This window comes from Pygoscelis adeliae, unplaced genomic scaffold (assembly GCF_000699105.1).
Source record: "Pygoscelis adeliae isolate BGI_AS28 unplaced genomic scaffold, ASM69910v1 Scaffold311, whole genome shotgun sequence".
In the NCBI taxonomy this organism is placed as follows: domain Eukaryota; kingdom Metazoa; phylum Chordata; class Aves; order Sphenisciformes; family Spheniscidae; genus Pygoscelis; species Pygoscelis adeliae.
Genome location: NW_008824118.1, coordinates 908,084 through 934,429, shown reverse-complemented (window position 1 = coordinate 934,429; position 26,346 = coordinate 908,084). Strand labels below are relative to the sequence as shown.

At 44.6% G+C, this 26,346-nt stretch overlaps 2 protein-coding genes across 2 annotated transcripts in view; one reads left to right on the top strand and one right to left on the bottom strand.

Annotated features, from left to right (window-relative positions):
• The first annotated feature begins 1,244 nt into the window (after window positions 1-1,244).
• Window positions 1,245-6,118, top strand: NIPSNAP3A (nipsnap homolog 3A (C. elegans)). The gene is made up of 5 exons (XM_009334313.1): window positions 1,245-1,454; window positions 3,419-3,580; window positions 5,122-5,271; window positions 5,659-5,745; window positions 5,856-6,118. Exons 1-5 carry the CDS (start codon window positions 1,331-1,333, stop codon window positions 5,930-5,932), a joined length of 600 nt encoding a protein of 199 aa, XP_009332588.1. The 5' UTR covers window positions 1,245-1,330; the 3' UTR covers window positions 5,933-6,118.
• Window positions 6,119-8,969: 2,851 nt separating this feature from the next.
• ABCA1 (ATP-binding cassette, sub-family A (ABC1), member 1) overlaps window positions 8,970-26,346 on the bottom strand; it is a 79,458-nt gene continuing 62,081 nt past the window's right edge. Inside the window, exons 31-51 of the mRNA XM_009334320.1 lie at window positions 26,258-26,342; window positions 24,866-25,055; window positions 24,616-24,710; window positions 24,170-24,202; window positions 23,479-23,584; window positions 22,698-22,772; window positions 22,107-22,276; window positions 21,005-21,182; window positions 20,339-20,454; window positions 20,106-20,250; window positions 18,727-18,850; window positions 17,971-18,100; window positions 17,717-17,837; window positions 17,466-17,528; window positions 16,894-17,000; window positions 15,373-15,514; window positions 13,957-14,091; window positions 13,093-13,196; window positions 12,873-12,965; window positions 12,448-12,691; window positions 8,970-12,243 (exon numbers count right to left, since the gene is read on the bottom strand). Of these exons, the coding sequence (XP_009332595.1) occupies window positions 12,103-12,243; window positions 12,448-12,691; window positions 12,873-12,965; window positions 13,093-13,196; window positions 13,957-14,091; window positions 15,373-15,514; window positions 16,894-17,000; window positions 17,466-17,528; window positions 17,717-17,837; window positions 17,971-18,100; window positions 18,727-18,850; window positions 20,106-20,250; window positions 20,339-20,454; window positions 21,005-21,182; window positions 22,107-22,276; window positions 22,698-22,772; window positions 23,479-23,584; window positions 24,170-24,202; window positions 24,616-24,710; window positions 24,866-25,055; window positions 26,258-26,342 (2,597 nt within the window). The 3' untranslated portion in view covers window positions 8,970-12,102. The remainder of the gene's footprint in view (window positions 12,244-12,447; window positions 12,692-12,872; window positions 12,966-13,092; window positions 13,197-13,956; window positions 14,092-15,372; window positions 15,515-16,893; window positions 17,001-17,465; window positions 17,529-17,716; window positions 17,838-17,970; window positions 18,101-18,726; window positions 18,851-20,105; window positions 20,251-20,338; window positions 20,455-21,004; window positions 21,183-22,106; window positions 22,277-22,697; window positions 22,773-23,478; window positions 23,585-24,169; window positions 24,203-24,615; window positions 24,711-24,865; window positions 25,056-26,257; window positions 26,343-26,346) is intronic.

Sequence of the window (26,346 nt, the reverse complement as noted above, 5' to 3'; positions counted from 1 at the left end):
GTCGTTGTCGCGACATCCTCCTTAAGGGGCCTGTGTGCAAGCATGGGCGCGCTTCGTGCTGAGCGCCGGCCCCGGGTCTTCTCCAGAATGGTGTGACATGTTCTTTGGACGGGAGAGGTGGTCCAGCAGCGCTCCGGTACTTGCTTGAGTGGCAGAAAACATCTCGGCTTCTCTTTTCCTGCAGAAATTGGGCATTGGATGGGTCACGGACAGCAGGCTGCTGTCAGGGTTGCTCACCATGAGTGTAGGATTACTGTTCGTTCGGGATCCTGTGGGGATTTAGAAACTAAATGCTAGAAGAAGCTGTGACACACGACAGCCAAATCTAGACGTGTGATACTCCAGCGAGTCATTAGGGAGCAAGACCTTTGGTCTTGGCCGTCTGTATTTTGTGGCTAGAGCTGTATGGTGCGCTTGCCTGCTGATGCTCGTGACGTAAGTCATGTCCAAAATCCATCCTGCAGCCACCTCTGTGCAAATATGGGCTAAGGCCAAAGATTTGGTTTGGCCTTAGTTTTTCTAGTTTTATTTGAGAGGTCAATAGCATGTTCCAGGTTCTAGTTGCAAAAGTAAGCATATTCTGGGAGTTCCGAAGCGTTTTATGTTGTATGAATAGAAAAACTGTTCTTGGCCAGCCTTTGGGCAGCAGCCAGTGAGGGGCAAGGATGCAGACTTCAGCAGTCTTGTGCTGGAAGGAATCAGTCTTTTCCCAAGCATCGGCATCTTTTTATTTCTTTTGCCAACACTGCGTAATTTGCTAATACTGATGTAAGATTGTAATTAGAAAACAGACTGCAGTAGTGTGAGTTGGTTGGGTAAGGGCTACGCAGGCAGACGTTGATGTTGCCTCTGCTTTGGTGGCATCAGCAGCCTCACCTTTGAATAATGTTTTTAGCCAACTCTCTTTTTATTGCTTTGACTTTTTGCATCCTGCTGCTGGCTTCCTGAGGAAGGGGTATGAGAAAAGGAAAACCCTGCTTTGTTATGGGCTAATAATTAAACAATTGAGTACGACAAATAAAAGACATGTCACGGTCTGTTGCACTGCCAAAAGGAGTTGCAGGGAGGAAAAAAAAGTCACAAGATACTTTTGTAGTGGAGCTCACGAAGTACTCCCTTTCCAAGCCCCCGGTAAAAAAAATCACATCTATAGCGTCTCACTTAAAAAAAGTCTAGAAATTAGACAGAAGATAATGTTCTGGCTTGCAAATTAGTTTTAGTTATTTTTCTTAACACTTTCTCTCAGGTACTCGCATCCCTTGCTACAGGGCCCAGACAAGATAATGGCATTTTCTACGAAATTCGCACATATGATATTAAGCCCTCGAAGATGAAGGAGTTTATAGAAGCGGTCAACAAGTACTTTCACCTTCGCACAAGCCACTCGGAGCTGGTGGGATTCTGGTCTGCGGAGCTGGGAGCGATGAATAAAGTTGTCCACGTTTGGAAGTATGGTACGCTCAGCATCCCTTTGCGCTGCTCTGCTCTCTCTGTGCTCCCTGTCTCCTAGGCAAGAAGGCGAGGAGAATGCTTACCCGGCTCTTATTTGTTGCTCTTACTGTAACAAAGTGTCCGAAAAAAATTTGTTCTTGTGCTGATTACTGAAAAAGAACACTGCAGAGCCTGTCAGGACAATTTTTACATGTTTGGATGAGAGAATTACAACTGTTCTTAAACAGCAATCTCTGCTCAGAACAGGTATAATAGAGGAGTTGCAGCAGAGTGCTTTGTTCATGGTAAATATTTTTAATTTAGGGCCAATTCCTGAACAACAAATGTCTTCAGAATTTCAAAATGGGTGGAAAAAAGGTTGAGACCTCCTTAATAAGATAATACATTTAAGTGCAGACAATCTATATGCAGCCCGTGTATGTTTATATGCATGTATAATTGTTCTCAAATTTTAGTTCAGGGTAACAGCCGCTCCCCCGAGAAAAATGAGCACACAGTCTGCATGCTTAAACTGCTTCTACAGCTGGACTGTGCTGAAGTGGGAAGCCGCTCTACTAGCCCTGACTTCCCAAGTGCACGAAGAGTTTGATTGCTGCTTCAGCCTTAGTACAACAGGCTTCTTGCAGTGTAATCAACTTCTGACGTTGTTGGAGTCGGTGCTGACCTGGAAGGTGCTGGTGAGCCAAGAAAAGCTACAATTATGCGAGAAACTAGGTGCGCTGTCTGTGCTCTTTGTGGAGCCCAAGGGAAGTTGATACTTGGGTTATGGAGAGGTGGGAATGCACAGAGCTATCATTTCTTTGTATACCTGCTGCAGTCCAGGGTATATTCGTATGCTGAGACAGAGTATTTTGTTTCTGAAATCCTCAGTCTGCTCGTTGAAATCCAGCATGTTCACAGTACCTGTTCAGAACAGGGTCGCCCCTTTTGTCCTGGAGAGGTGAAAGGACCAGCCATCTGTCGACGGGAATATTATGAGTTTATGTGCCTCTGTGGTTAATAAATTGTCCTGCTTCTCAGAACTTTTTACCCTTGTTCTTTCTCTAAAAAAAAAACCCAACCCATTTTTAATAACCTGTGAGAAACTTTTAAAATGGAAAACTAAGGAAAAAAAACCTACCATTTTAATTTGTTTCCTAATGGTGTTCACATGTGTAAGGTACAACATCCTTTCTCCTTGATTCATCAGACCCCTACTTATATCTTTTTAGTAGTTAAAGATAGTTGGTATATTTTTCTCTTAGCTGAAGATACTGATATTTCTCAAGGTTCTTCCCATTCTCAGATGCTGGATTTTTCTCTTGTGTTATTGAAAGCAGTCTGCATAACATACTGCTTAAGATGCCACTGCAGCCTAACCACTTGAAATTCAGACACTCTTAATTCAGTGGATTTGTTTTTAATTAAAAAAAAAGAAGAAGAAAAGGTTTAGATTTTGGGCATTTAATAACTTTTTATGTAGCTGAATAAAAAGCCATTACTTCTACACTTGTAATTTTAATGTAATTTTATATAAGCCAAAACTCATGTTTTTCTTAATTTTCCCTTGGTAGGCTAATATTCCTTTGAATTTTCTTTTCCACTTCACTTCCTTATCCACTGTGCTTTCTCCGAATCTCCTTATCCTTGGTAACTGTTGCCACATTCAGTAGTCCCTGCAGATGCCATGTATGAATCTTTCTTAACAGTAACATCGCTTAATGTATTTTAACTTTTTAATAAACTTTCTTGGAAAATTTTTTTTGGCTTGAAACCATTTAAATCTGAGAGCTAAAGCAAAGATTTTTGCAGAATTTAAATTTATGCTTCAAGCTAATACACTGTTTAAAAATATCAATTTCAAACTTATGTAAATGCGGCTTGCCTCCTTGTAATTATACATTTTGATTGAGTCTGATGTGACATTAAGTGCATTTTTTCATAGGTTGTTTTTTTTTTTTCTTTTTTTCTTCTTCCTTTCTTACAGATAATTTTGCTCACAGAACAGCAGTCAGGCATGCACTAGCCAATGACAAAGACTGGCAGGGAAAATTCATCTCCCCAGCTCTCCCCTTGATAGAAAAGCAGCACAATGAGGTTGCTTACCTGGTACCCTGGTGTCAACTTGGGAAGCCTCCAAAAGAAGGGGGTGAGCTTATCTTCTCTTTTGCTGATTAAAGTTACTGATGCTGATGGACTAACAAAAAATGGCTTAAAGTTTAAACCAGGTATTACATGGTTTTATAACCCTTTATGTAACAAGTGCAAGTACATACACCCATGTGAAAAAGGTGACATAATGCAGATGAGGGACAAAGTTTTTAAGAAGGATTTTACACTAACGTCAGTAACTGACTAGAGCCCTGATCGTTAAGGTTGTGAAGAGGTGTGTGAATTGCTTAAATGAACATGGGAAGCTGTAGCAGTGGTCAGAGCAGTCATCCCGGACTTGCTTTGTCCACCTGTCAGTGAGAGGGCATTTCCTGGAGACACTAAAGGCAATGATTGTTCTCTTTCACAAGGTTTTTCTCTTTTATCAATTTGCATTAATGTTACTGCTTCTTTCACATAATAGTTTTAAGAAAAAACAAAAATAATTCCTACTTTTTAAAGTTACATGCAAGTCAAGCGTACTTTGTAACAATCATAGATTAGGTGTAGGCATCCTGTCCCCATGTATTTTAACTCTCTCTGTAGCAAATGTGGCATTAATAGTATTGACTGTTCCCCAATTTATGAACATTTGCAGACTTTGTTGCATGGAGTGATGTCAAACAGGCCTTGCTTGAGCCCTCAGCATGTGCATACGTACAGTAATCTTTGTTCTTTATTTCCCTGTGATTCTGAATTTTATGCTGTTACAACTGAATTTGAAAGCAGTCCAGTTTTTCTCTTAAAACTGGAGAGCTGACTTTTCAAACACTTTGTTCCCATTGTAGTTTATCTCCAGCCCATTGCTGGAGAATGAGACCAGACACACATTGCCATATGGCAAGTGTCTGGCTTTCTTTTAAAGTGTCAGCAATTGTGATCTAAAGTAACTACCTGAATGGAAAGGAGATGGATAATGCGTCTTGTAGCAGGACTGGAGTTTTTCAGCAAATCATGCCATTTGTCTACAAAAAAGGGAGATATTGTTTGGCAGAGCAGAGATGCTAAGCTAGTCCTGGTCTATTGGTTATGCCTTCAGATCTTGCTGTGACCAGTTGCCAGGAGTGAAAGGGGTTTATAAAGTCATAAACCGCTTTGATGCCAGAAAACATCACCAGTCTTAGAAAAGACCACCTTGCATTGTTCGGTCAGCCATCCAAATCCCACAAACATGTATGAGTTGTGATTTCTGCAAAGTAGTCTGAATCTCCCCAGATTTCCAGGCAACACTGAAAAATTGCTAAGTAAGTTGGGCTTTGTGTGAAGCCTTCTGTTCCTCAGGGTCCCAGTACTTACATTTGCACTTGAACTAGCTCCAGTTAGTGAGCTGCTTGCGTGTGCTCTTGTGAGCCCCTGGATGCTGTGAGATGTTGTGCACACTGGGATGAAGGGGCAGTTTCATGTCCTGCTGACCCCAAACGGCAGGGAATTGCAGTACTGGTTTCACAATAAATACATCGTGGCCGTGACTCACTGTTTGAGAACCGCCATATTAATTTGTATTTCCTTCCTTGAGGTCATCTTTGTCTTTTCTTCCAGGAGTATATGAATGGGTTACTTTCCAGATGAAGCCTGGTGGGCCAGCGTTGTGGGGCGAAGCGTTTCGCGCTGCAGTCAATGCTCACATCAACACAGGCTACACCAAGCTGATTGGTGTTTTCCACACAGAGTATGGATTACTTAACACAGGTACTACTCTATTTCTGATACAGACTTTGGCATGGGAAGGGGCGGAGGGAGAGGGGCAAGCCCTTGTCCTGCATCAGGATTGGCCAGCTTGATGAAAATGTTGGTGTGGATCACCAAAGTCCTGTAAACAGTCCTTGAGCCCAGCTTTGTGTATTGGGTTATAGGCTTAAGCCAGGTGCTGCTGTCTTAAAAGACACTCAGATCTGATGTGAAAGAGTCAAACCTTTTAAAGGCTCAGCAAAGGATCATCCCACCACTTACTTGCCTGGAGAATTGTTTCTGCTAACTGCAAGGCATCTAACAGGTGAAGACAGACTGCTAGAACTCACAGTACATGTTGCATTGCAGCATAACAGTACTCACCTGACTTTATTTGTACTTTCTCAGTCCATGTGATCTGGTGGAACGAGAGCCCAGATCATCGGGCAGCGGGAAGGCACAGTGCCCATGAAGATGCCAGAGTGGTAGCAGCTGGTAAGAGATGATGAATCCAGAGAACTCACTAGTGTTACCTGCATGCATACTGAGAAAAGTATTATTTCTCATTGGATTACTGTCTTAATTAAATATGCATTTAATTTCAGTGCGGGACAGCGTCAGATTCTTGGAGTCCCAGCAAAACATGCTCCTGCTCCCTCTGCAATGCTCGCCGCTGAAGTAACCTTCTTCTAAATGATGTAACTGATGGCAGAAAGGACAAGATGGAAGCGCTGTCAGCAAGTGCCATCATATGGATCGTCATACCCTTATGAACTGAGCCAACTGTTCTTAGTGTACAATAAATAGATGCAAAATGCTGATTGCTAGCAATGTAAATCAGTAAAATTTTGCACCCTGATAACAATTGCTAAACAGAAGTTTATGGTTTTACATCCCCAGGAAAAAGAACTCGAGCCATATCACTTATGACATGAACCTGTTGTGGTTTAACCCGGCAGGCAGCTAAACACCACACAGCTGTTTGCTCACTCCCCCTTCCCCAGTGGGATGGGGGAGAGAATTGGAGCAGGGGGCAGGGGGTGATGGAAAGTAAAATTCATGGGTTGAGATAAAGACAGTTTAATAGGACAGAAAAGGAAGGGAAAATAATAATCATGATAAAAGAATATACAAAGCAAGCGATGCACAATGCAATTGCTCACCACTCGCCAACCGATGCCCAGCCAGTTCCTGAGCAGTGGTCACCGCCCCCCAGCCAACTCCCCCCATACTGAGCATGACATCACCTGGTATGGAATATCCCTCTGGCCAGTTGGGGTCAGCTGTCCTGGCTGTGCCCCCTCCCAGCTTCTTGGGCACTACCAGCCTTCTCAGTTGGTAGAGCACGGGAAGCTGAGAAGTCCTTGACTAGTGTAAGCACTGCTTAGCAACAACTAAAACATCGGTGCCTTATCAACTTTGTTCTCATCCTAAATCCAAAACACAGCACTGTACCAGCTACTGGGAAGAAAATTAACTCTATCCCAGCCAAACCAGGACAAACCACGCTTCACCTATCTTTTATTTTAGCCACTCAGTTTTTAATGCTTTTATGCATAGCTAGATCACTTATCACACCTTGTAAGTGCTCTTTTCCAATGTTACAGCTGAGGGCTGGTATCACTTTCACAACATACTTCGGTGACTCTTGTAATTATCACATCATGGCTATTGCATACTGGTTTAAGAATTGCCCCTAGGAGGTGCTGGAGTGAAGCTGGTCAGTAAGTAGGTGCCAATAAACTCTGCCACGAGAAGAGCATTTATTCACTATCTTGTTACAGTTCACTTCAGCCCTTTCCTTTTTTGTTCAGTAAACACTTCCTCAGAATTGTGGATTACACACATAATGCTTTGCCTTAGGTATTTTAGTATTTGTTTAGGGTGCTGAAATTGGATTAGGCCTTCTTGTTCAACTGTGTAGTCAAACTCAGCTGATCCACACATGCTTACATTCTTTGAAGTACTTTTTGCCAGACTGTTAAGAGCCAAATAAATTTGGGTAAAGCATGCATTTTTAGGGTTTACAGCTCAAGCGCTTACTCTTTTTAAACTGTTAAAGGATAAGCGCCATTCTCCAAGTACCGCATTGGGCAGGTCCTGCATTTTGATCAACAACAGTCTTGACAATAGTTGCTTTAGAGCCAGTAAGCTAGAGTGAATAGCAGCAGGGCAGAGAGCACATGGGCTGAGAAGTCAAACTTGGGGTTTGTGTACAGTGGTGCGGGGCACCCTCTTCTGCAATTTAAAGGTCACTAACTGGCAGAGCACCTGGGAGGCTTTTCCACAGGTTAATCACTGACTTCCAGTGAGCAACTGATTTCGCATCTCTACTGAAGTATCTTTGTGCAGTCTGCCTAGTGATGATTATTGCTTCTGTAAAGTGCATTAAGATCTCATGGAAAGCACTGAAAAACCAGCTGTAGGCAATTATGCTTATGTCCAAGGTGCTGGATCCAATGGGATTGAGATGCTGTAGTAAGGGAGTATAACAGGTCCCAGCTCCTATACCCAAATCTTCATACTCTTCTCCCTCCAACAGAGCCATCTTCAGCATTCTCAGGGTGGAACAAGCACTACTTCAAAGACCACTGTCTTATATTTTACAAATCAACTATTTAAGGTATAAATGGCTGATAAACCATCACTACCAAGTTGATTCAGAATGTTGCCTTATGGCAGTTAACTCAAAGGAGGATTTTTTTTAAATAACAAAAACATGGGCTGAAAAACGATAATAGGACTTTTTTTCCCCATGAATGCAAAGATTAAGTTGTTTTATTGTTTACTGGAATAAAAAAAATAAGAGATACTAAAAACAGTATATTTTTTTTTAGTAGAACTATCTCCCTTGTCACCAGCCTTGAGAGTAAATACTACTCAGGATGTTAGAGGTGTGCTTTATTCCAAAGTTTGTTGTTTTTTGACAAGAGGTTGATAAATCAAGCACATTACCCAAAGCACAAGCTGGACACTAGATTAAAACAGAAAACCCGGAAAATTTTAATTGGCTTTATGTCAGGATGAATGTTCCTGATGAGTGTAACTTCAAGAGTTGGTTGGATTCTGGAACTTAACTGGTTGACAGTGGGACTACAGGCAGTAGAAGGCAAAATTTTAAAATCAGTTTTCCTTTGAGCATTGGACCATTATTCTGCTCTCATTTGTAGACTGCTGTTCAAAATCAACCTAGTATTAACTTGAGTGATCTTCCTTTAATTTGATATTAGCTAAGGATTAGCTAAGTTTAGGGTATTTCAGATTCTTTGTACTCAAACATAACATTTTGCTTTGCCTCTGAAAACAGGTATAGGGTAGATTTAGCAAAGAGGAAGAACAATTGTCAGTAGTTGCAACTTGCCACGCCTCTGTAATGGAAATATTCAGAGGCAGATACCTGACTTGGGATTTAAACATCCCGGTAAGTTTGTTATGCTCTGCAGCTGGATTTGACAGTTACACCAATCACTTTCCTCAGGATTTGCTGGAAACCTTTTTATTTACTAAATTTAGAAGCTTAAAGTAGCACTTGCCTTTCAAATCTTGCGCCACCTCACTTACCTGAAAATAGTATGTGCCCCACGCCAATTTGTAGAGATACTGGAACTTGCTTGTACATTATGCATCGAAGTGCACAACAAAACAAAACCGGGCAAAGGAAGAGCTGCTAACAGCACTCCTCAAAAGAACATATGCAAAAATGACACTTTGAAGACCAATGGTGCCATAACAGCTTTATTTTTTACTTAATACAAGGCAATTAGAGTGCCTTTTAATACTTCACATAACAGTTATTAGCAAATACAAATATATATATACTTTTTTTTGCTTTTAATGAAAATGTCCATTTAAGGATTTAACTTAGAAATTTCAGTTGTGAAATCTCTCTAGATTTTTGCAAAGTTAACAGATATTCCAGTGCAAAAATAGATCCCATTACAGATAGCATAAAGTGCTTGGAATGAAGGACCAACTATAATTCAGGAGGGAAGGATAAGCACAAAGTGGTGGTTTAACCATGGGGAAAATACAACAACTCCTTACTGAAATACAAATATACTACAAAGAGGGATGCAACATGTCAATAGTAATAAAGTTTAAGTTAACACCTCAGTGCAGCTTCATTATCAAGAGTGGTTCATATACTGTATGTGACTCTAGAGTGATTTTTCCCCAACACACACTTAAGAGAGTAAATTAGCGGCTGTCTGAACTTACTCCATGACAAATCTTCACGTGAGAGTTGTATTATGCTGTCTGTTTAGTACAAACAAGACAGATCAGAGCTGTGAAATAGTTTCAGTTAACATCCACATTTACTGTAACATTTTGTCACAGATAGCAGACTCTGTATGAGCATGACAGTCACAGGGCAACAGGAATCAAGAATCTCTTTTTGGTGGGCTAAGGAAAGAGGACTATGATGTGACTGTTGTTTCCTACTAAATCAATCATTTACGTGAGCAGTTACAAAGAGCAAACCACAGCCCTTTCAGGACCAAATCTGAACCCTCCTAGAACTCGTTCTAGCTCTACACGCACTAGTTTGGTGCAGTGCAAAACTTAAGCCCTTCACTTCGGTGACTTAATGCTGATTTGTAATAGTGATTTTTAGCAGTGGTAAGCCTTCAATATATGCTACTTGTTTCAATGATACCATAACATACCTGCAGCCTGTTAGAGAGAAGTCAATGGCTGTAGCTCACCTGTTTAGTAATTTTTCTGCACCTGGAAGTCTGGTGTATTCATCACCCTGTAACTCATCCCCATAGGGTGACGATGCCATAAAGGTAATAACAAAGCATGTTTTTAAGTGAGGTATACCAATCCCCATTACACTCCTTTCTCAATCCCCTTAGCAATGTATTATACAGATTAAAAAAAAAGTATGAAAAAGGCACTTTAGCAGAGCATGTAGTAAGCTCTTACTTTATCCCAAGGCAGGACACAGCAGGGACTGGGAACTTGTGCTAAATATTTAACTGTTTTTGTATTAAAAATGCTGAATTGGTCAGTGTTACCAAGTATACCTGGAAATACGTGATCAACCTTCTTGAGGCTCATGCCAGTCTCTTTGCTGTTTGTTGGGCTGCTATGGGCATTCACAGAAGAAAATGGTCCGTGATTGATTCATGGCGGAGTAGCATCAAGAACTAGTGCAGAACCTGTGCCAGTATTTAAGGCGGAGGCATGACATACAGGAACAGCCCAGGAGCTGCACTTGGGTTCAAACCACATTACTGAACCTATTTCTGAATGTAAAAGCAAGACAGAGGGGCCCATTAAGTGTATTAATGAGAGCATACTCTCCCATGACTGTTGTAGGATGTGAACAAGAATTGGCTGTTCTTACCGTATAATATCCCCTCTAATATTATCCTGGCTTTGTAAAACTTTAAAAATTGACTGACGTAACTGTAGCACTACTATTTTGAACTATCTTGTTCTTGAAGGGGATTTTTACTGAAGCAGTTTGTCACATGTATAATAAGGGTGTATTCTCCAGTTAGGGATCACCTAATGACTGAAACTACACTGCACAACAGAAGCAGAAACTTACACATTAATCTAATGTTATACCGGTTTCCAAACGGGAAAATTTTAGGTGAACAACTTGCACTAATTGCAGATAGCAGCTGATTGCTAGAGTCTGGAACTTGGTCAGATCATGAATGTAGCTATCGCTGAATGGACAGAATAAGAGCATAGCATTGCAAGCATAATGTAAAGAAATACTGTGGCTACAAAGATCAACTGAAAGCACTTTCAATCCCTAATTATGCTACCTACCTATTTAAAGTCATAAATAATACTGTTAAAAAAATCTACATCTCATTTCTAGTTTTATCTGGCAAAGCCAGAAATGGCAACATGCTTGTGCTAAGCAATAACTTCAGATGATGGGTACCTTTCTGGTGCAAAGCAGGGGTTAAAGAGCAGATATTACATATCTGAGTGACATCTCATGATTTAGAATTTGCTCTTGGCATTAGCAGCTTGTACAACTACTGAGTTTGCTGCTGTGGTCCAAACCCTAGGTTTGCTTCTCACCCACTTCCCCCTGCTAGGTGTTCATGCAGCTGCTGCAGTACCTCAAAGGAGCAGGAGAGTACTTAGCTACACAAAAACCTAGTCAGAATAGGTTATTGGTTTTGATGCTGGTGGGACAATCCTGTGCATTTGCAGGGTTCACAGTTCTGCATATCACCACTTATTGATGGAGATGTATGGATATGACCGCCTGTCTCTTGCCATCCCATCTGCACAGTACTGCTTTGTAGCCCCAGATTTGTCACCAACTGACCTACACCAGTCTAGGTAAAGCAGCTGATCAGGTAAGTTTTCACAACCTATGGCTACAACACTGGTGGTGACTTTTCTTGCCACTGTCTTGGTGCATTCATTGCCAGCAATGGAGGTAGCACCAGGAAATTCCCACTCCTGACATGATTGTTTTAAAGACTAAAACATGCATGTCTAAAATATCTATAAATAACCACTGGCCATGATTCCTCAATGAACTATTTTTTGCAGCCCTAGTAAAAACATACTGTACAGGACAAGTTACAGTATGGTTGAAAGCCCACAGCATCTGGTGGGTGCTTTACCACAGCTTCAGAGTTATACTGTAATGAGCTAAGTTCAAGTCTTTCACTTGAGAACAGTACAAGACGACTCCACGAGGCACTGCCCCTGTAAAGGAATTTTGTTTTCATTGCATTGAATTGCATTGCATTGAATGGTTATCAGTACAGTGTCCAGTTTCTCTTCCTCTAGCTTCTTCTTTGGGAGTATCCTATCCCAGGAAAAGGAAGTTCGCATTCTGCTCATCATTTCTTTGCTGAAATGGGCTCACACACAACTTTCTTTTACCTTCTCATCTTGCAGGAAGGAATTAAGGATTGCAATGTCTACCACAGTCTGGTTTTTGTGCAATGACAGGTCCTTAGTGTGGTCGTCGTCGCTTTGGTCCTTAGCAAAATTTACAAATACCTGCAAGAAAAAAGGCCATGTCACACATCACCCTGGTTTTTCATTAATTCAGGGCGTTTTATACACTGGGCTTCCCGAACTAGTCCTGGGATTCAGTACTCTACTCTGCTGAAATGCCCTTAAAAGATAGGTCCAGTAAATTGGTGGATTTATTCCTACCTCTGCACGAAGCAGCTTTTGGCAGACAGGCTACTAAAAACTTACTTGGTCAAGTGTGGTCTGAGAAACGGAGTAGTCTTCTATGTGGAGTCTTTTTTTGTTCTGGGAGAGAATACTGAATATTCTGGCCAGGGAGGATGGTGAAGAGGGAAGCTGGTACTGCAGCATATTCCGATGCTTTTCCTTCAGGACACTTCCAGGGAAGGCATGCCCAAAGAACTCCTCGACAGGCTTCAGGTCTGGGTTTGCCCCTGCAATTCTCACCACTATGGTGTAACCATCTCCAAACCTACAAACAAGAGGGCCAGCACAGGAGTTGAGTGCCTTTGAAACAGAAGTGCAGCTTAAAATCCAGCAGCATTTCCCATTGCCAGAACAGCAATGGGAATGCTGCATGAGGAATTAAGTCTGACTGTATCTCCCTAAAAATGCAGACAACTCTGTGGTGTAAATGAAAAGAAAATAGCTACCTGTTCTTTAGATGCTGGACGCTGCCCAGACACCTGAATCGCCCATTGACCATTATTGCCATTCGAGTGCACAGGGCTTCACACTCTTCCATGCTGCAGGCAGAAGTAACTTCATTAGCACTGCAAGGAGCAGCGAAGGGTAGAGCAGCCAAGCAAAGTTTAACATCCAGCCCTGGTAGATGCAAAAGCCAGGGTATGATACAACTGGGCTGCTACTTGCCTGTGAGATGTGAGCACCACTGATCTCCCCTCTTTGATGACACTCAGAGCGCAGTTCCACAAGAAACGACGTGCTTTGGGATCCATCCCTGTTGTTGGCTCATCCTGCAAAACATATACAAAAAACAGGTTATGCTGTTACATTCTACTGACAAATACCTCATCTCTGAAATGACCTGTCCATTCTGATTATGCATACTGGAAAAGCTGAAAATAAGCAAGTTTGACTCATTTTCCAGAGTGAGAAAATAATTTATGCTCCAAATTTTAAATTAGCAAACATCTTTTTCAGCACTGGGAAGTACTGCTTATTTTGCAATTATAACATGTTGAAATATCCAGTTCTAAAACAAGTCAAAGTCACTTAGCTTGTTTAAATAGAGCACTAGACTACTTTCTCCTGCACTATGAACTTTAGTAATCCTAAGGTTTGGCCTCAATTTTAATGTAAAGAATCCTAAAATATTTATTTCTGATTTTCATTGAATTATTAAAAACACAGGACTGATTCTCCTGCACAGTAAGATTTGCTTGTATCCAGCAGGAAGGCTGTTATTTTTTTGTAGGTATAGAAATCTTTGCAGTAGTACTAAGGTGGTGAAGACGCTACAGAGCTGGCAGTTTGGCATCATGTTCGAGACCCCCGCTTTCCCAGTGATTTTTCAGAAATAGAAGCCTGAAGGCACATTATAGCTTGCACCTACATTTAAATAGAGAATCTTTATTTCTGTGTGCTCCTTGCTCACATTTAAGTGACTAAAGATGTATTTAAACATTAGTTGGCCATGAAATATCTAGTCTTCATTTGAACCTGATTTTTCTGTTTTCCAAGGAAAATGTTGATGAGCAAAGGTTGCAGACTCACCAGGAACACCACAGGTGGCCCTCCAATGAGGGCAATGGCTGTAGAGAGCTTGCGTCTGTTCCCTCCACTGTAATTCCCAGCATATTTTTCACCGTATTTCACAAGGCCCAGTTTCCGAATTGCCCACTCGCCAACCTACAAGAGACAGCAAACCACCATCTTGAATCAAGCACAGCAACATCTACACAATGAGATTTTCCTTATGAGCTTTGGCTTTAAAAACATTTTTGAGAAGGGCCACTCATCTGAGGATCTAATGGGGCATGGATATGGGTTTTGAAACACCCTGTTCACCTCTAGATCACGATATATGCAATCCTGCCCCTGGGAGGCCAGAAAAATAAGTGGCTGCAGCTTACTGGCCAGTGAGCATGAGTTCAACATCAGCTGAGCCATGATAACCATCAGTGTAGCGCTCTTCGCAGCACCGGCTTTAGCTAGCTTTCCAATTGCTGTGGGCTTGCAGCAGGGACACGGTTGCTACTGACACACAGCAGTCCCACTGCGGTGCATCTTAGCCCTTCAGACAGATGGGGAGAATCTGGTTTGTTTTTCAGGAGTGTTATTACTGGTGCCAATAGACAGGCATTGTTGCCCTGGGGACCAAAAAGCATTAGGGGGAAAAGATTCAGCTACTACTTGGATCATACCTAAAACTGGGTCCCTTTTTATATGGGGCTGGTAGGAACATCACACAGAGGAACTCGCCAGCAACCTTCGAAGGAGCTTGCCGTTCTCACCCATCATCACTATTCTCAAAGAGAGATTCAAGCTGCCTGGACATACCCTAGGCACCAGATCTGGCCCTATCCAAAGCACTGCGTACAGGTGTCGTCTTCCTACCTACAGCAGTTCCTGTTCTGCAGCACCCAGGACGCATATAGTGAAAACTGCTCTTAACTCAAGGAAACAGCACTGAGAAGGCGCTGTATGGTACTGGTCACTGCCATTAATTGCCTAAAGACTGTTGGCGTAACCCCATGTCTGAATGCTGAGACAGCAGCACTTTAATGATGCAGTGTGATCAACTGGGAAGATGTAACAGCTAGCGTGAGGCTTCTTGTTAAGCTGTAGAGTGCTTGCTCCCTGGGACTCTGAAGAATTAACTCTTGCCAGGAGGTGAGGTTCTGCGTGACCTGCAGCTCCACAGCCCTTAAACTCTTAAAGGCAAGAAGTGATTCAGTGGAGAAGTGCATCCACTATGAGAATGCAGGACCCAAAGTGTATCCATTTAGTACACTTTTCTAGGCAGCACTGAAAAACCACAGCAACTCTGGTTTGCCCTGGAAGAAAAGGGGGGGCAGATTTCACCATACAGTATCTTCACATCATGGTATTATTGCTTGTGTTGCAGGGAGCATGCATGCAAGCAGGAACGGTTGGTCACTGGGGTGGGTCCTATGGTGTTTCGTTTACCTTGCAGACTTCTTTCTCTGGAACACCTCTCAGGAGTGCAAAGAACTCCAAGTGCTCTCGGCCTGTCAGCAGTTCATTAACAGCATCAAACTGGGGACAGTAGCCCATGTTCTGATGAACTTCTTGGATGTTGGACAAGATACTGTAAAAGAATCATAGAATCATAGAATCGTTAAGGTTGGAAGAGACCTCCAAGATCATCGAGTCCAACCATCAACCCAACAACACCATGCCCACTAAACCATGTCCCTAAGCACCTCATCTACCCGTTTTTTAAATACTTCCAGGGATGGTGACTCAACCACTTCCCTGGGCAGCCTGTTCCAATGTTTAACTACTCTTTCAGTAAAGAAATTTTTCCTTACATCCAATCTAAACCTCCCCTGGCGCAACTTGAGGCCATTTCCTCTCGTCCTTTCGCCAGTTACTTGGGAGAAGAGACCGACACCCACCTTGCTACAACCTCCTTTTAGGTAGTTGTAGAGAGCAATGAGGTCTCCCCTCAGCCTCCTTTTCTCCAGGCTAAACAACCCCAGCTCCCTCAGCCGCTCCTCATAAGGCTTGTTCTCCAGACCCCTCACCAGCCTCGTTGCCCTTCTCTGGACACGTTCCAACATCTCAACATCCTTCTTGTAGTGAGGGGCCCAAAACTGAACACAGTATTCGAGGTGCGGCCGCCCCAGTGCTGAGTACAGGGGCACTATCACTTCCCTACTCCTGCTGGCCACACTATTTCTGATACAGGCCAGGATGCCATTGGCCTTCTTGGCCGCCTGGGCACACTGCCGGCTCATGTTCAGCCGGCTGTCGACCAACACCCCCAGGTCCTTTTCCGCCAGGCAGCTTTCCAGCCACTCTTCCCCAGGCCTGTAGCGCTGCATGGGGTTGTTGTGGCCGAAGTGCAGGACCCGGCACTTGGCCTTGTTGAATCTCACACAGTTGGCCTCGGCCCATCGATCCAACCTGTCCAGGTCCCTCTGCAGAGCCTTCCTACCCTCGAGCAGATCAACACTGCCGCCCAACTTGGTGTTGTCTGCAAACTGACTGAGGGTGCACTCGATCCCCTCATCCAGATCATTGATAAAGATATTGAACAGAAAAAACCCTTTGTTAGCAGCATGTACTTGTGAAATCCTATTTTAGGTGTTAAAAGGAGGAAAGTGAAACAGTGGGTTTGGAATCACTGAACTAACAAAAAATACGGGATCCTAGAAGTCCATCTTGGCCAAATTCTTTTTTCTCTCTCCCCCATCCCCCCCCTTCTTTTTTTAAATATGACATTTGAACATGAGAGGGCAGGTATTCAGAAGTGACTACCAGACTAAATCAATCTTCCTAAGCTGCTGAAGTACTTTACCGGACTTGGCAAAGGGCTGAAACAGATGCCAGGAGTTGAAAAAGGGAAAAGCAGGGCAGAGTTTAGATTTGCTGGAAGTGGAACAAAGGCTGTGAAAGCTGGAGGAGAAAGCAGCGAAGGACCTGCTTTGACACAAAGCAGAGGAAAGGTGCATGGTCTTTCACCTGTTTCCTTTGAGGAAAGCTTCTCCTCCTGTCACATCTGTATCACCAGTTAGCATCTTAAAAGTGGATGACTTGCCAGCACCATTTACTCCCAGGAGTCCAAAGCACTGGGGATACAAAAGAGCAGATGAGCACAGTGTGTTTGAGAACAGGATTCAGCTGCATCATTTTCAGCACTGACAAGATGGGAGGGAGCAAATTTGACCCTCAGGACAGCTGGAGGGAGTCTTCAGTGCATCTTCAGAAAAAAACTTCTGGACTTTCATTTTAAGTATAAATCTTTAGGCTGGGAAAATGAATGAACTGTGGTGTCACCTTGGTGCAGTGCCACCGCAGTGTATCTGTGCCAAACTTCGGAGGGTACCAGAGTTTGGCTTCTGGTTCCAGACACTGAGAGTTCAGTATCTTCTTCAAAGGCAGAGACAGACAGAATCAGAAACTGCTTCAACTTCCAAGCAATTTCCTTTGATGTAATTTGAACATCATCTGTTTCTGATCCTACAGAATTTGCTGTCTATTGTTCTTAAATACTGCAGTAATAGCAAAGCTATGAATTTGACAGATAAGCTTACCTCTCCAGGGGGGATTCCAACACAGATCCTATCAACCGCTGGCTTTCGCTTCATTCTGTAAATCTGAAATCAGAAGAAAAGAATGAGAAGGACAATGTCAAAGACAACTATAGTTAGAACTATAATTACACATATTCAACACCCCAAACACGCTCTGGTTTTGATCCTACTAAGTTCCTCTGAATGAGGCTTCTGGTGAACCGCATGGTGTTGTGCCAACAAGTCTTAGGAATGCAGAACTTCTCTGTCACCTTGGTTAGCTCCTTGATTTCCAAGATATCACTCTGTCCTCCTCCGCTAATTATCCTTTGTCTCTCTCTGGTTACATCCTCATCTTCATCGTTCACAGGAGGCAGCTTGGCATAGACAGGCCTGGAGAGAGCAACATGATAAAGCCTTAGCAGAAGATGACAGGGCCTCCATAGTTAATATTCTCCCCAATTCATGGGGGACACCAATGAAAACTTTACCTGCCTGCAGTAGTGAAGTGGAGCAGACAACCTACCTGGGTTTGATGAAGAACCTGTACTGGATGAGCACTGTGATGAGGAAGAAGACAACGCCCTCTACTGCCATGGCAAAGAGGTTCCTTCCCACCAGGTCCCATGACAGAGGGGACACAAAACGATTTTCTCCTGCCAAAATGAGATGAAGAGCACAGTCACTTTTCCAGAGTGATGGGAGCAGGCTAGCATTTCTTCCTGCAGAGCTCACCAAGTTGGGCACCGGGGCAACTGGAGAGCAGCCAGTGGGAGGAGGGAAGGGACAGACCACACAAGGGGCCAGTTGTAGCTGTATGCACATTTCTTAGTGTAGTGAAGCTGGGACTCGGGTCCAGAAAATTGTCTGCCAAAGAAGAGCTAGCCCACCTTCCTGAAAGGTTAGTGAAGCACAGAGAGACTGTGACTCAGGCCTGGCATCTGCATCCCAGAAAAAAAAAAAATCCAGCTTTCCAGAATCTCAGCCACTCCTTACACTTGGCCTAATGATCCTCTCCATACAGTTGGCTTTATGCGTTTTTATTTAATGCCCCTGATAACTCAAAACTCTGGGGATCTATCTGCCAGGCCTCCTTCAGTCCTTGTAACAGCCTAAAAAGGACAGCTGTGGAGTCTTGCCAGCTTTGATTAAATCTGTGCTGCAAATCACGCACTTTCAGTTCCTGAAAGGTCATGGGAGCAAAGGGTGCTCATCCAGAGCAGACCTGAGCTTTCCCTGCTCAGTTCAGGCCACTGTCCCTGTGATACGCAATTTCACTTACCAAACCTCTCCAGAGCATCAGCCATGGCCTGGTTTTTCACCATGTCAATGAGTCCCCGCCCAAGGCAGAAGTGGGGGAAGATGAGGAAGACAGACTTCAGGATGTCATTGATGTTGTTCAGCTTCTGTTAAGACAAAATCAAGTGCCAGTGAGCCATCTGAGCAGAAAACAGCCACACGTGCCAAGTGTGGCCCATGTTGCGATTGACCCCTCCCTCTCCCAACATTGCAACCCCACAAAAATTCAAGGATTAGAAATGCTCTCCCAAGAGCAAGTACCATGGCTCCTCTGGACAGTCAGTGTTGTTGCATTGCTCAAGATGCTATTAATACAAACTAACTGCACCAACGGAGAGATTCCTGCAAATGCTCACAGTCTAAAAGGCAGTGTCTGCAAATGATAACATGCCAGAAGGCTACAGGTTGAGGAGACAGTAAAGTTGTGCTTGCACAGACTGGTTATCTCAGAGGCTGTGGGTAGCCCCTCCCTATCCCACATTGGAGGCTCTAATCCTTTTCCTTTATTGTCTTCCATTTGGCTTAGCCCACAGGTTGGACTGACAGCAGCCTGAGGAGAGGTTCTTGTTCTGTCAGGCACTTATCTTCAAGCATGTACATGGTTTTACTGGACTAGAACAGGCCTTGTACAAAAGGAACCATCATCAAGGACTGCCTCCTTATGCCCACAAGCAGTGGTACAATCAACAGTTAATTCCCACAGAGTCTCCTCAACCTCCTCCCACAAGGAACACTTCACACCAGTGTGGGTCAAATGGGGCCTGCCAAGACATCTTGTGTTGCATACAGGCATGAAAGGAACTTGCACCTTCCCCAGTAGGCATCTGGCTTTGGAAAAACTGAAGCGAGGTGTATAAATTTCCAATGCAGTTAGGGAGGTACCTACCACAGAAGGCAAAACTGAGGGCAACTAAATGCTTGAGTGCTTGAAATGGCCTGTAGTAGACAGAAACTGCCCCACATGAAGAACACACAGGAAATTCCATTTGAACATAAGAAAATAATTTTTTTTTTTTATCCTAAGGGTGATGCAGAACTGGAAGAGGTTGCCCAGAGAGACTGTGGAATCTCCATCCCTGGAAATGTTCAAAACCTGATGGCCCTGAGCAACCTGCTCTAGCTGACGTTGCTCAGAGGTTGGACTAGACAATCTCAGGAGGTCCCTTCCCACCTGAACTATTCAGTAAACATTGCTGAACTGGGCTTTAACCCATTTCCATCAGAACCTGTGTTTAAACCGCTGCAGTAGCTAATGGGACCAGGCTGGAGGCTAGCCTTTCTGGAAAACTGGTTGCTAAATTCTGCAGTATGGAACTAGATCGTAGCAGCACAAGACAGGGAGGAGCTTCTGGGGAAACATACGTTGTTGGTGAAGAGCTCCAGGACAAAGGTGGCCACACTACCATTGATGCCAATGAAGAGGTTCACGCTGGTCAGCACAACATACGCTGTGCTGGGGATTTTGAACACGAAGGAGGCTGGATACATGAGAGGGGTGATGGACCACCTGGCAAGAGGAAAGGCAGCAACATCAGGTAAGCACCTTCTGAGTCTAAGAGCCTTCCCAGTCATCCTTCTGATGAGAAATCCCTTACCCATAGAGAAACAGAAGGAGAGCCAGCACAGGCAAGTTGGAGGAGGATACATAGGACTTCTGCTGGAAGCAGATGAAGATGATGATGACTAGTGTGGCTGGAACAATGTAGTTGCACTGGAAGATGAAAAATATGGCTTTAGATTTGTTTCCATTTCACAAAAAAACGAAAGGTGTCTTTCTGCTCTGAACCAATGGTTTTCAACATTCTTCAGTGTTCCCAAAGCTGTTTCCAATGGGAGACACTTAGGAGTCATTGTAGTTCTACTACTACATTGTAGTTCACATGAATTCATGTTTCTTGGTCCCTCTGGAAGTAGTCAATAGACTCTCAGAGGTTCTGGACACCACAGGTTGAAAAAACGTGCTTTGAACAGAGCAGAACAAGGGGCTACACAAGCAAACATTTTGGGGCAGGTATTTTAAAGTGACATAATAAGTGCTAGTGATTGAGCTTATGGTTGCCTTCTCATCCTCTGTTCAGCGTTCCTTGTCCCACTGAGGTGAACCACCGCCCCAAGAGAGTGAACACAGAAGTCATAGGCACAGTTCTTATTCACTAAATTAATGTGGTGCCCACTGGCCCCAACTACACTTTGCACTTCAGTGCAACGGACACCCTGCAAACAGAATGGAGAACAGTTTAGCACAGTCACAAAGCCCTTACCATATCCCAGACAAAGTTGGCCAGCCAGTAGATCACAGGCTTCACACCACTGATGAACTGCAAGTGTTTAGACTTGCTGACACGTTCCTGGATAAGGAAGACCACAAAGCTGGCAGGAACAAAGGACATGGCAAAGATCACACAGATGGAGACTAGGACATCCACAGAGGTGGTCATCCTGGACAAAAAAAAAAAGAAGAAAGCGAAGTGTTTGTATGCTGGTGCTGGCTCCTTTGAGATGAAATGAGGCAGGTCATGCAGGACAGTGCAGAAACCATTTCTCCTTCTGCTGTCCTTGTTTGCAGGGTAAAGGGTGACCACATCAGGCTGTCTTATCTGCACAGTTTTTCTCCAGCCATATAACAAAGGGTACATACACAGCCTGTTGACATCTCAAGGACAGCACCACAACCTGGAGATTGGTTGGTAACTTCAGCACAATAGACTGCTTTCTGCCTTCCTTATCACCACCACTTTGTTTCCCACTTAATGCATTTCATGGGGTTGTTGGGGGTTTGCCTTTTTTTTGTGTTGTTTTAAAGTTCAGAGATATCTGACTGTCATCTGCCACTGCTCTAAGATCTGAAGGATGTATCTGCAGACAGCCTATGAGTCCCGACTCTGGTTGTGGTAGTAGTGGACTAGTCAGTGCCTCAGTGGAGTAAGCCCTGTGTATTACTGTGTGGCTCCCAGGCTAAGACAGTGGGCAAAACTGGCAAAACTTAGGATCTATCAATGGTTCCTAGCCAAATGGTGGCACCTTGAGACAAAAGAATGACCATATTCATGGCGAGCTGCCTTTCTGGATATGGCTGAGAGGAATTTCCCAAGTGGCAGAAGGTCTGAAGATTACACTGGTTCTTAGAAACTGCAGCTTCCACAGACTCAGAGACATAGAAAGCTTGCACAGCAGTGCTGTTCAACAGCAAGTGCTCAACAGCACGTGTTGCCCAGACCACAGAAAATAAGGCCAGCATGTTAGATCCTAAATGCCACAGGCCACTGAGTGTCCATCAGTGAGGCTAACACCTCCCACATTGCATGTTTCCAGTAATCAGCAGCTGATGAGCCCAAACCCATCCACGTTCACATCAGGACTTACAGGGCCACTTCAGAGAGCTGCTGCTTGGTGAGGTTGAGTGGGTGATTGAAGGCAGTGATCCCATAAGCACTAGGGTTTTTACCCTGCTGCAGGTTGGCCCGAAGGATGGCATTGTTGACCACATTCAGGAAGGAGGCGATGGCATGCCAGCCCTTGTTGTTGAACCACACCTGCAAGAGATCACATCAGCATCAGAAAGGCACCAGGTACCTCAGCTACCCAATAGGCTCCTGAGCCCTGCAGAACATCTCTTCCTCTATTGAGGGCATATTCTTTCTTTCCACATCCTTCCAGCTAGTTGCTCAGGGACAGAACATACAGTTTGATCAATAACCACAAAAGGCTGCTGGAAGCTAGCACTGATCCAGCACTGAACTCTTTCTGGACCTTAGGCCTAGACTCCAAGGGAGAAACAGATTTTGGGGAAACCAACACAAGAATAAAAGCTGCATTTGCTCCATTAGCAAATACAGAGAGCTCTGGTCTGCACAGCTGTCCAAGATAAACTGCTGGGACTTTGATAACTAAAAATAACTCCAGCTTACCAGAACTTCAAATAGCAGGCACAGCAGTGAGGATTGGTTAATTTACCTTCACATTGTTCTTTGTATCCAGGCCTTTCATGAAACTTGACAAGCTGTTGAGAAACCGATCTCCAGAACTCCCCTGCAAACAGCAAAGATACAGTTACTTCCCCTCTAAGAATACCTTTATTCGTGTCATGGGGTCTAGCGGGGGTCACACTACATTTTTCACAGCTCTGACAGTTTTCTTTCCATTCTACAGCCTGTATCCGCCGAGTCGGAGGTGGTAAGAAGGCTGAGAAACTGCAGCTTTCCTTCCCCCCTTCCTTTCTGCAGTCCCACCGGTAAGAGAGGTCAGCCTTAGGCCTACTTTCTTCCCAGCAGTCAGTATGCCAGGGTTGCAGGCAACCTTCGGACACATTGCAGCCCACAGGCAGTCTAAGAAGAAAGCAGTGGCCCAAATTCTCTTCTGAGCCAAGGCAGACTCAGCACAGGAGGGCTCAACTGAGGTTTTGAAGGAGACAGCAACCGCTTGTTAATGCCCTGAGACAGCCCACCGTCCTGCCACAAAACGCTCAGAGGTGTCTGTAATCCCCACTGGCTTGCAACTGGTGTTGGTCAGAACCCACATGAGCAACGTGGGCTGCGTAAGCCCCAGCTGAGCACGTCCCCAAGCCTTCTGCTGCTCCCAGACACCAGTCTGGGAGACCCCAGCTCAGAGGCAATGGGGAGAAGCCACTGGACACAGCTAACATACACATGCTCCTCATTTTATGGCTTCCAAGTCATCTCCCAAGTAACAGGACTAACATTAGTGCATCCTGGGTTTATGGGGGACAGCTGCTCACCTGTGCTAGCTCCAAGATTTTCTTCACCTGTTTAATGGCATCAGTGACTTCATGGCTTGGAGGAAGCATGAGGGAACTGCTGGCTCCCAAGGAAAAGCCACCATACCTGAAAGTTCAGAGAGAAAGTGATGCTAAGACCTGACTACTCACTGACCTCCAGAAAATACCACTCCTCCTCCCTCCTCAGGTGTCTCCTCTTCCTGCACTATATCCAAAGCAAGTATCTCCCCTCTTATATGAAGGGATGACTTTGATCTTCCTACACTGCTGCTTAGCCATGATGTCTCCAACTCCTTGTTTCTGGGGTTAAATACCCATCTTATGACTGCTCAGTGTGCTGTTCCATTTAATGAATGCAGCTATTCTCTGCTGCCAGTGCAGACAAAGCAGGACATCTCCCTGCTTCCCTTGCTTGGAAGAACAGTACCTCCCAGGATGGAGTATCAGTAGGCTGGTCCTACAAATATTTTCAAGCTAATACTGCTCTCTGCATAAGGCAGGCATGCTTTCCAGTGATGTGCTCTGGGGTTGTCCCACTTTATCCCAGTTTATTATAAACATGCTCCCTCAACATCTGGCAGTTAAGAGTCATATAAAAAAAAAACTGCAAAGCAGGGTGGGTCTGTCCTGCTTAATACAGTGCTCAAGGGTTAGTGGACACATACAAGCTAGAGAAAAGGCAGTAACTCACCTGAACTCATTCACCCAGATCTTATTCTTTAAGCTGTAGAGACAGAAAAGAAACATCTTGTTTATATGCTGCTGTATAAAACATGGAACAAGAGGAGAGATAGACCTACCAGTGCTGCAGGCACAGGGCCAGGGAAAAGAGCGCAACAGCCTCTCACATCTGGCATACATCCCACCATTCCTCTTCAGTGTAATCCCTAGGGTTGGTGCCCAGACTTACCCCGTACTCTGCCTACAAGGCTCAGGACACCCCCCTCAGAGCTGCCACAGCATCACTAATAAAGCAGAAACACCACTGGAGCTGCAGATCAGGACAGCTGAGTGGGCCTGCCCCACTGCTGAAGAGTTTGGGTTGCCCAGGTCTATTTGCCTGATCTGTGCAGCATCCCCCATAGAGCAAGCAGCATTTGGTGGGGAGGGAAGGGAGAGCGTGTGTTCAACAGCTACCTTTTCCCAATGATCTGTGCATAGGTCTTCACTAGGTAGTCCGATACATTGCGGCCTGTCAGATTCTGGAGGATGTCAGCAGTGTCTTGCTCCCGCTGGCGTCACCAGGGAGAACACAGACAAACGCCCATCAGAAAACAGAAATGCAGAGTCAAACAAACTGTGTGCAGTGCTGTATGCAAGAATCACCCCCAGCCACTTTGCTCTCCAGGAGCATCCCTCATTGCAGCACCACTGAGCTCCATCGTACCTGTGGGGGTGGCAGCCCGCCTGCACCAGGGGGGCACACAGGCAGCATCTTCTTGATCTTCTCGTTGCTGCACTCACAAGATGGAGAAGGGTTCTCCATGCTCCAATTGCCTTTCAAGAAGATGTCCAGGACTGAGTCTGGGACTGAAGTGGTGGTCCATTCCCTCTGCCCCATGGTGCAAGGAGTGTCTCTGTGTCAGGAAAGAGGCAAGGCAAATGCAGTTTTGAAAACAACTATGATGGCCTTTGCTTACAAGCCATTTAAATAACAGACACCACAGTCCCCAGAAGAGGCAGGCTGTTTTTCAAAGGAGCCTGACCTCACCGAGACAAACAGCTCAGTGCAACTGACCAGGCTCTGCAGCTTCTAACAGATCCCAGCGCCAAAGACACTGAGGCTGACCAACACCAAGTAGTGCCGGACACTCCCCTCTTCTCATTCACTTTGCAGCACGTGAGTGCTTTATTTCAGTCAGTCCCAGCACACACAGCGTCCAGAGTTTAAGGAGCATCTGGACAATGCTCTTAGTCATATGGCTTAGTTTTAAGCAGTCCTGCAAGGAGCAGGGAGTTGGACTCAATGATCCTTATAGGTCTCTTCCAACTTGAGATATTCTATAATTTAAGATCATGGCAGACAGTCATTTCTTGGATGACATTTCTGCTTTTGGGGCACCAGAATACTGCTCTTGCCCAAGGCAGCATCAGTGGGCAGCCTCCTCACTGTACCCCACAGGTGGAGTAACCCAGCTCCTGCATCTGTTTTGCAGGATACAGCTTACTTTCCACCACTAGCCAGCACATAGGGCCCCTTCCCCCGCTCCCCATCATACTGTGAACATGAACTGCAGTTCTTCCAGGCTAGAGACATGCCATCCCAGACTCAGTATACCCCTTCCGCACTCGCAGCCTGGATCTTCAGTGGTTTGCCCAAGGCCATGCAGCAAGTCAGTGGCAGAGTTAGAAAACACCACCAGTGCTGTCTGGCTCTCCACTTCCTGCTGGTGTTTGTGCAGGTGCTAACCTAGGTTTCTAGTGCAGCTAGAAACAGAGGATTGTGGAATGGGAATAGCTGCAGTCAACAACATACAGCAACATGACTATGTCCTTTTCCATATTCAGGACGAAACAGTAAATTGAGGGAGAGACTACTGTCTCTTTCCATCTGTGTCAGTAAGGACTTGCACTCAAACCTCACTCCCTCACCATGCTGAGGGCCCATAACTTTCTAAAAGGTCCTGAGCAGAAAAACTGAATCTAATTGCAACTCTTTTGCCTTAAATCCTGCTCTGGCCATGCGTGATTATCATTCCCTAAAGCCGGCTAAATCTACTGGGTGACCAGAAGCTGGGGCTGGGCTTCCTCTTCCCAGCCTTCCCTCTCATCTACTTACGGGATGGAGTGTCCCTGCATACAGCGTGTCCCAAAACCAGGCTTATTGAGAAGGGCGTCCAAAAGCCTCTGAGTGCCTGCATCTTCTGG

Excerpts from the sequence above, each read along its gene's own strand:
- NIPSNAP3A (XM_009334313.1), top strand. The coding sequence starts at position 1,331 with ATGAAGGAGTTTATAGAAGCGGTCAACAAGTACTTTCACCTTCGCACA. Across the intron at positions 5,272-5,658 it reads GTATGGATTACTTAACACAG|TCCATGTGATCTGGTGGAAC; the intron begins GTACTACTCTAT and ends GTACTTTCTCAG. Across the intron at positions 5,746-5,855 it reads TGCCAGAGTGGTAGCAGCTG|TGCGGGACAGCGTCAGATTC; the intron begins GTAAGAGATGAT and ends ATTTAATTTCAG.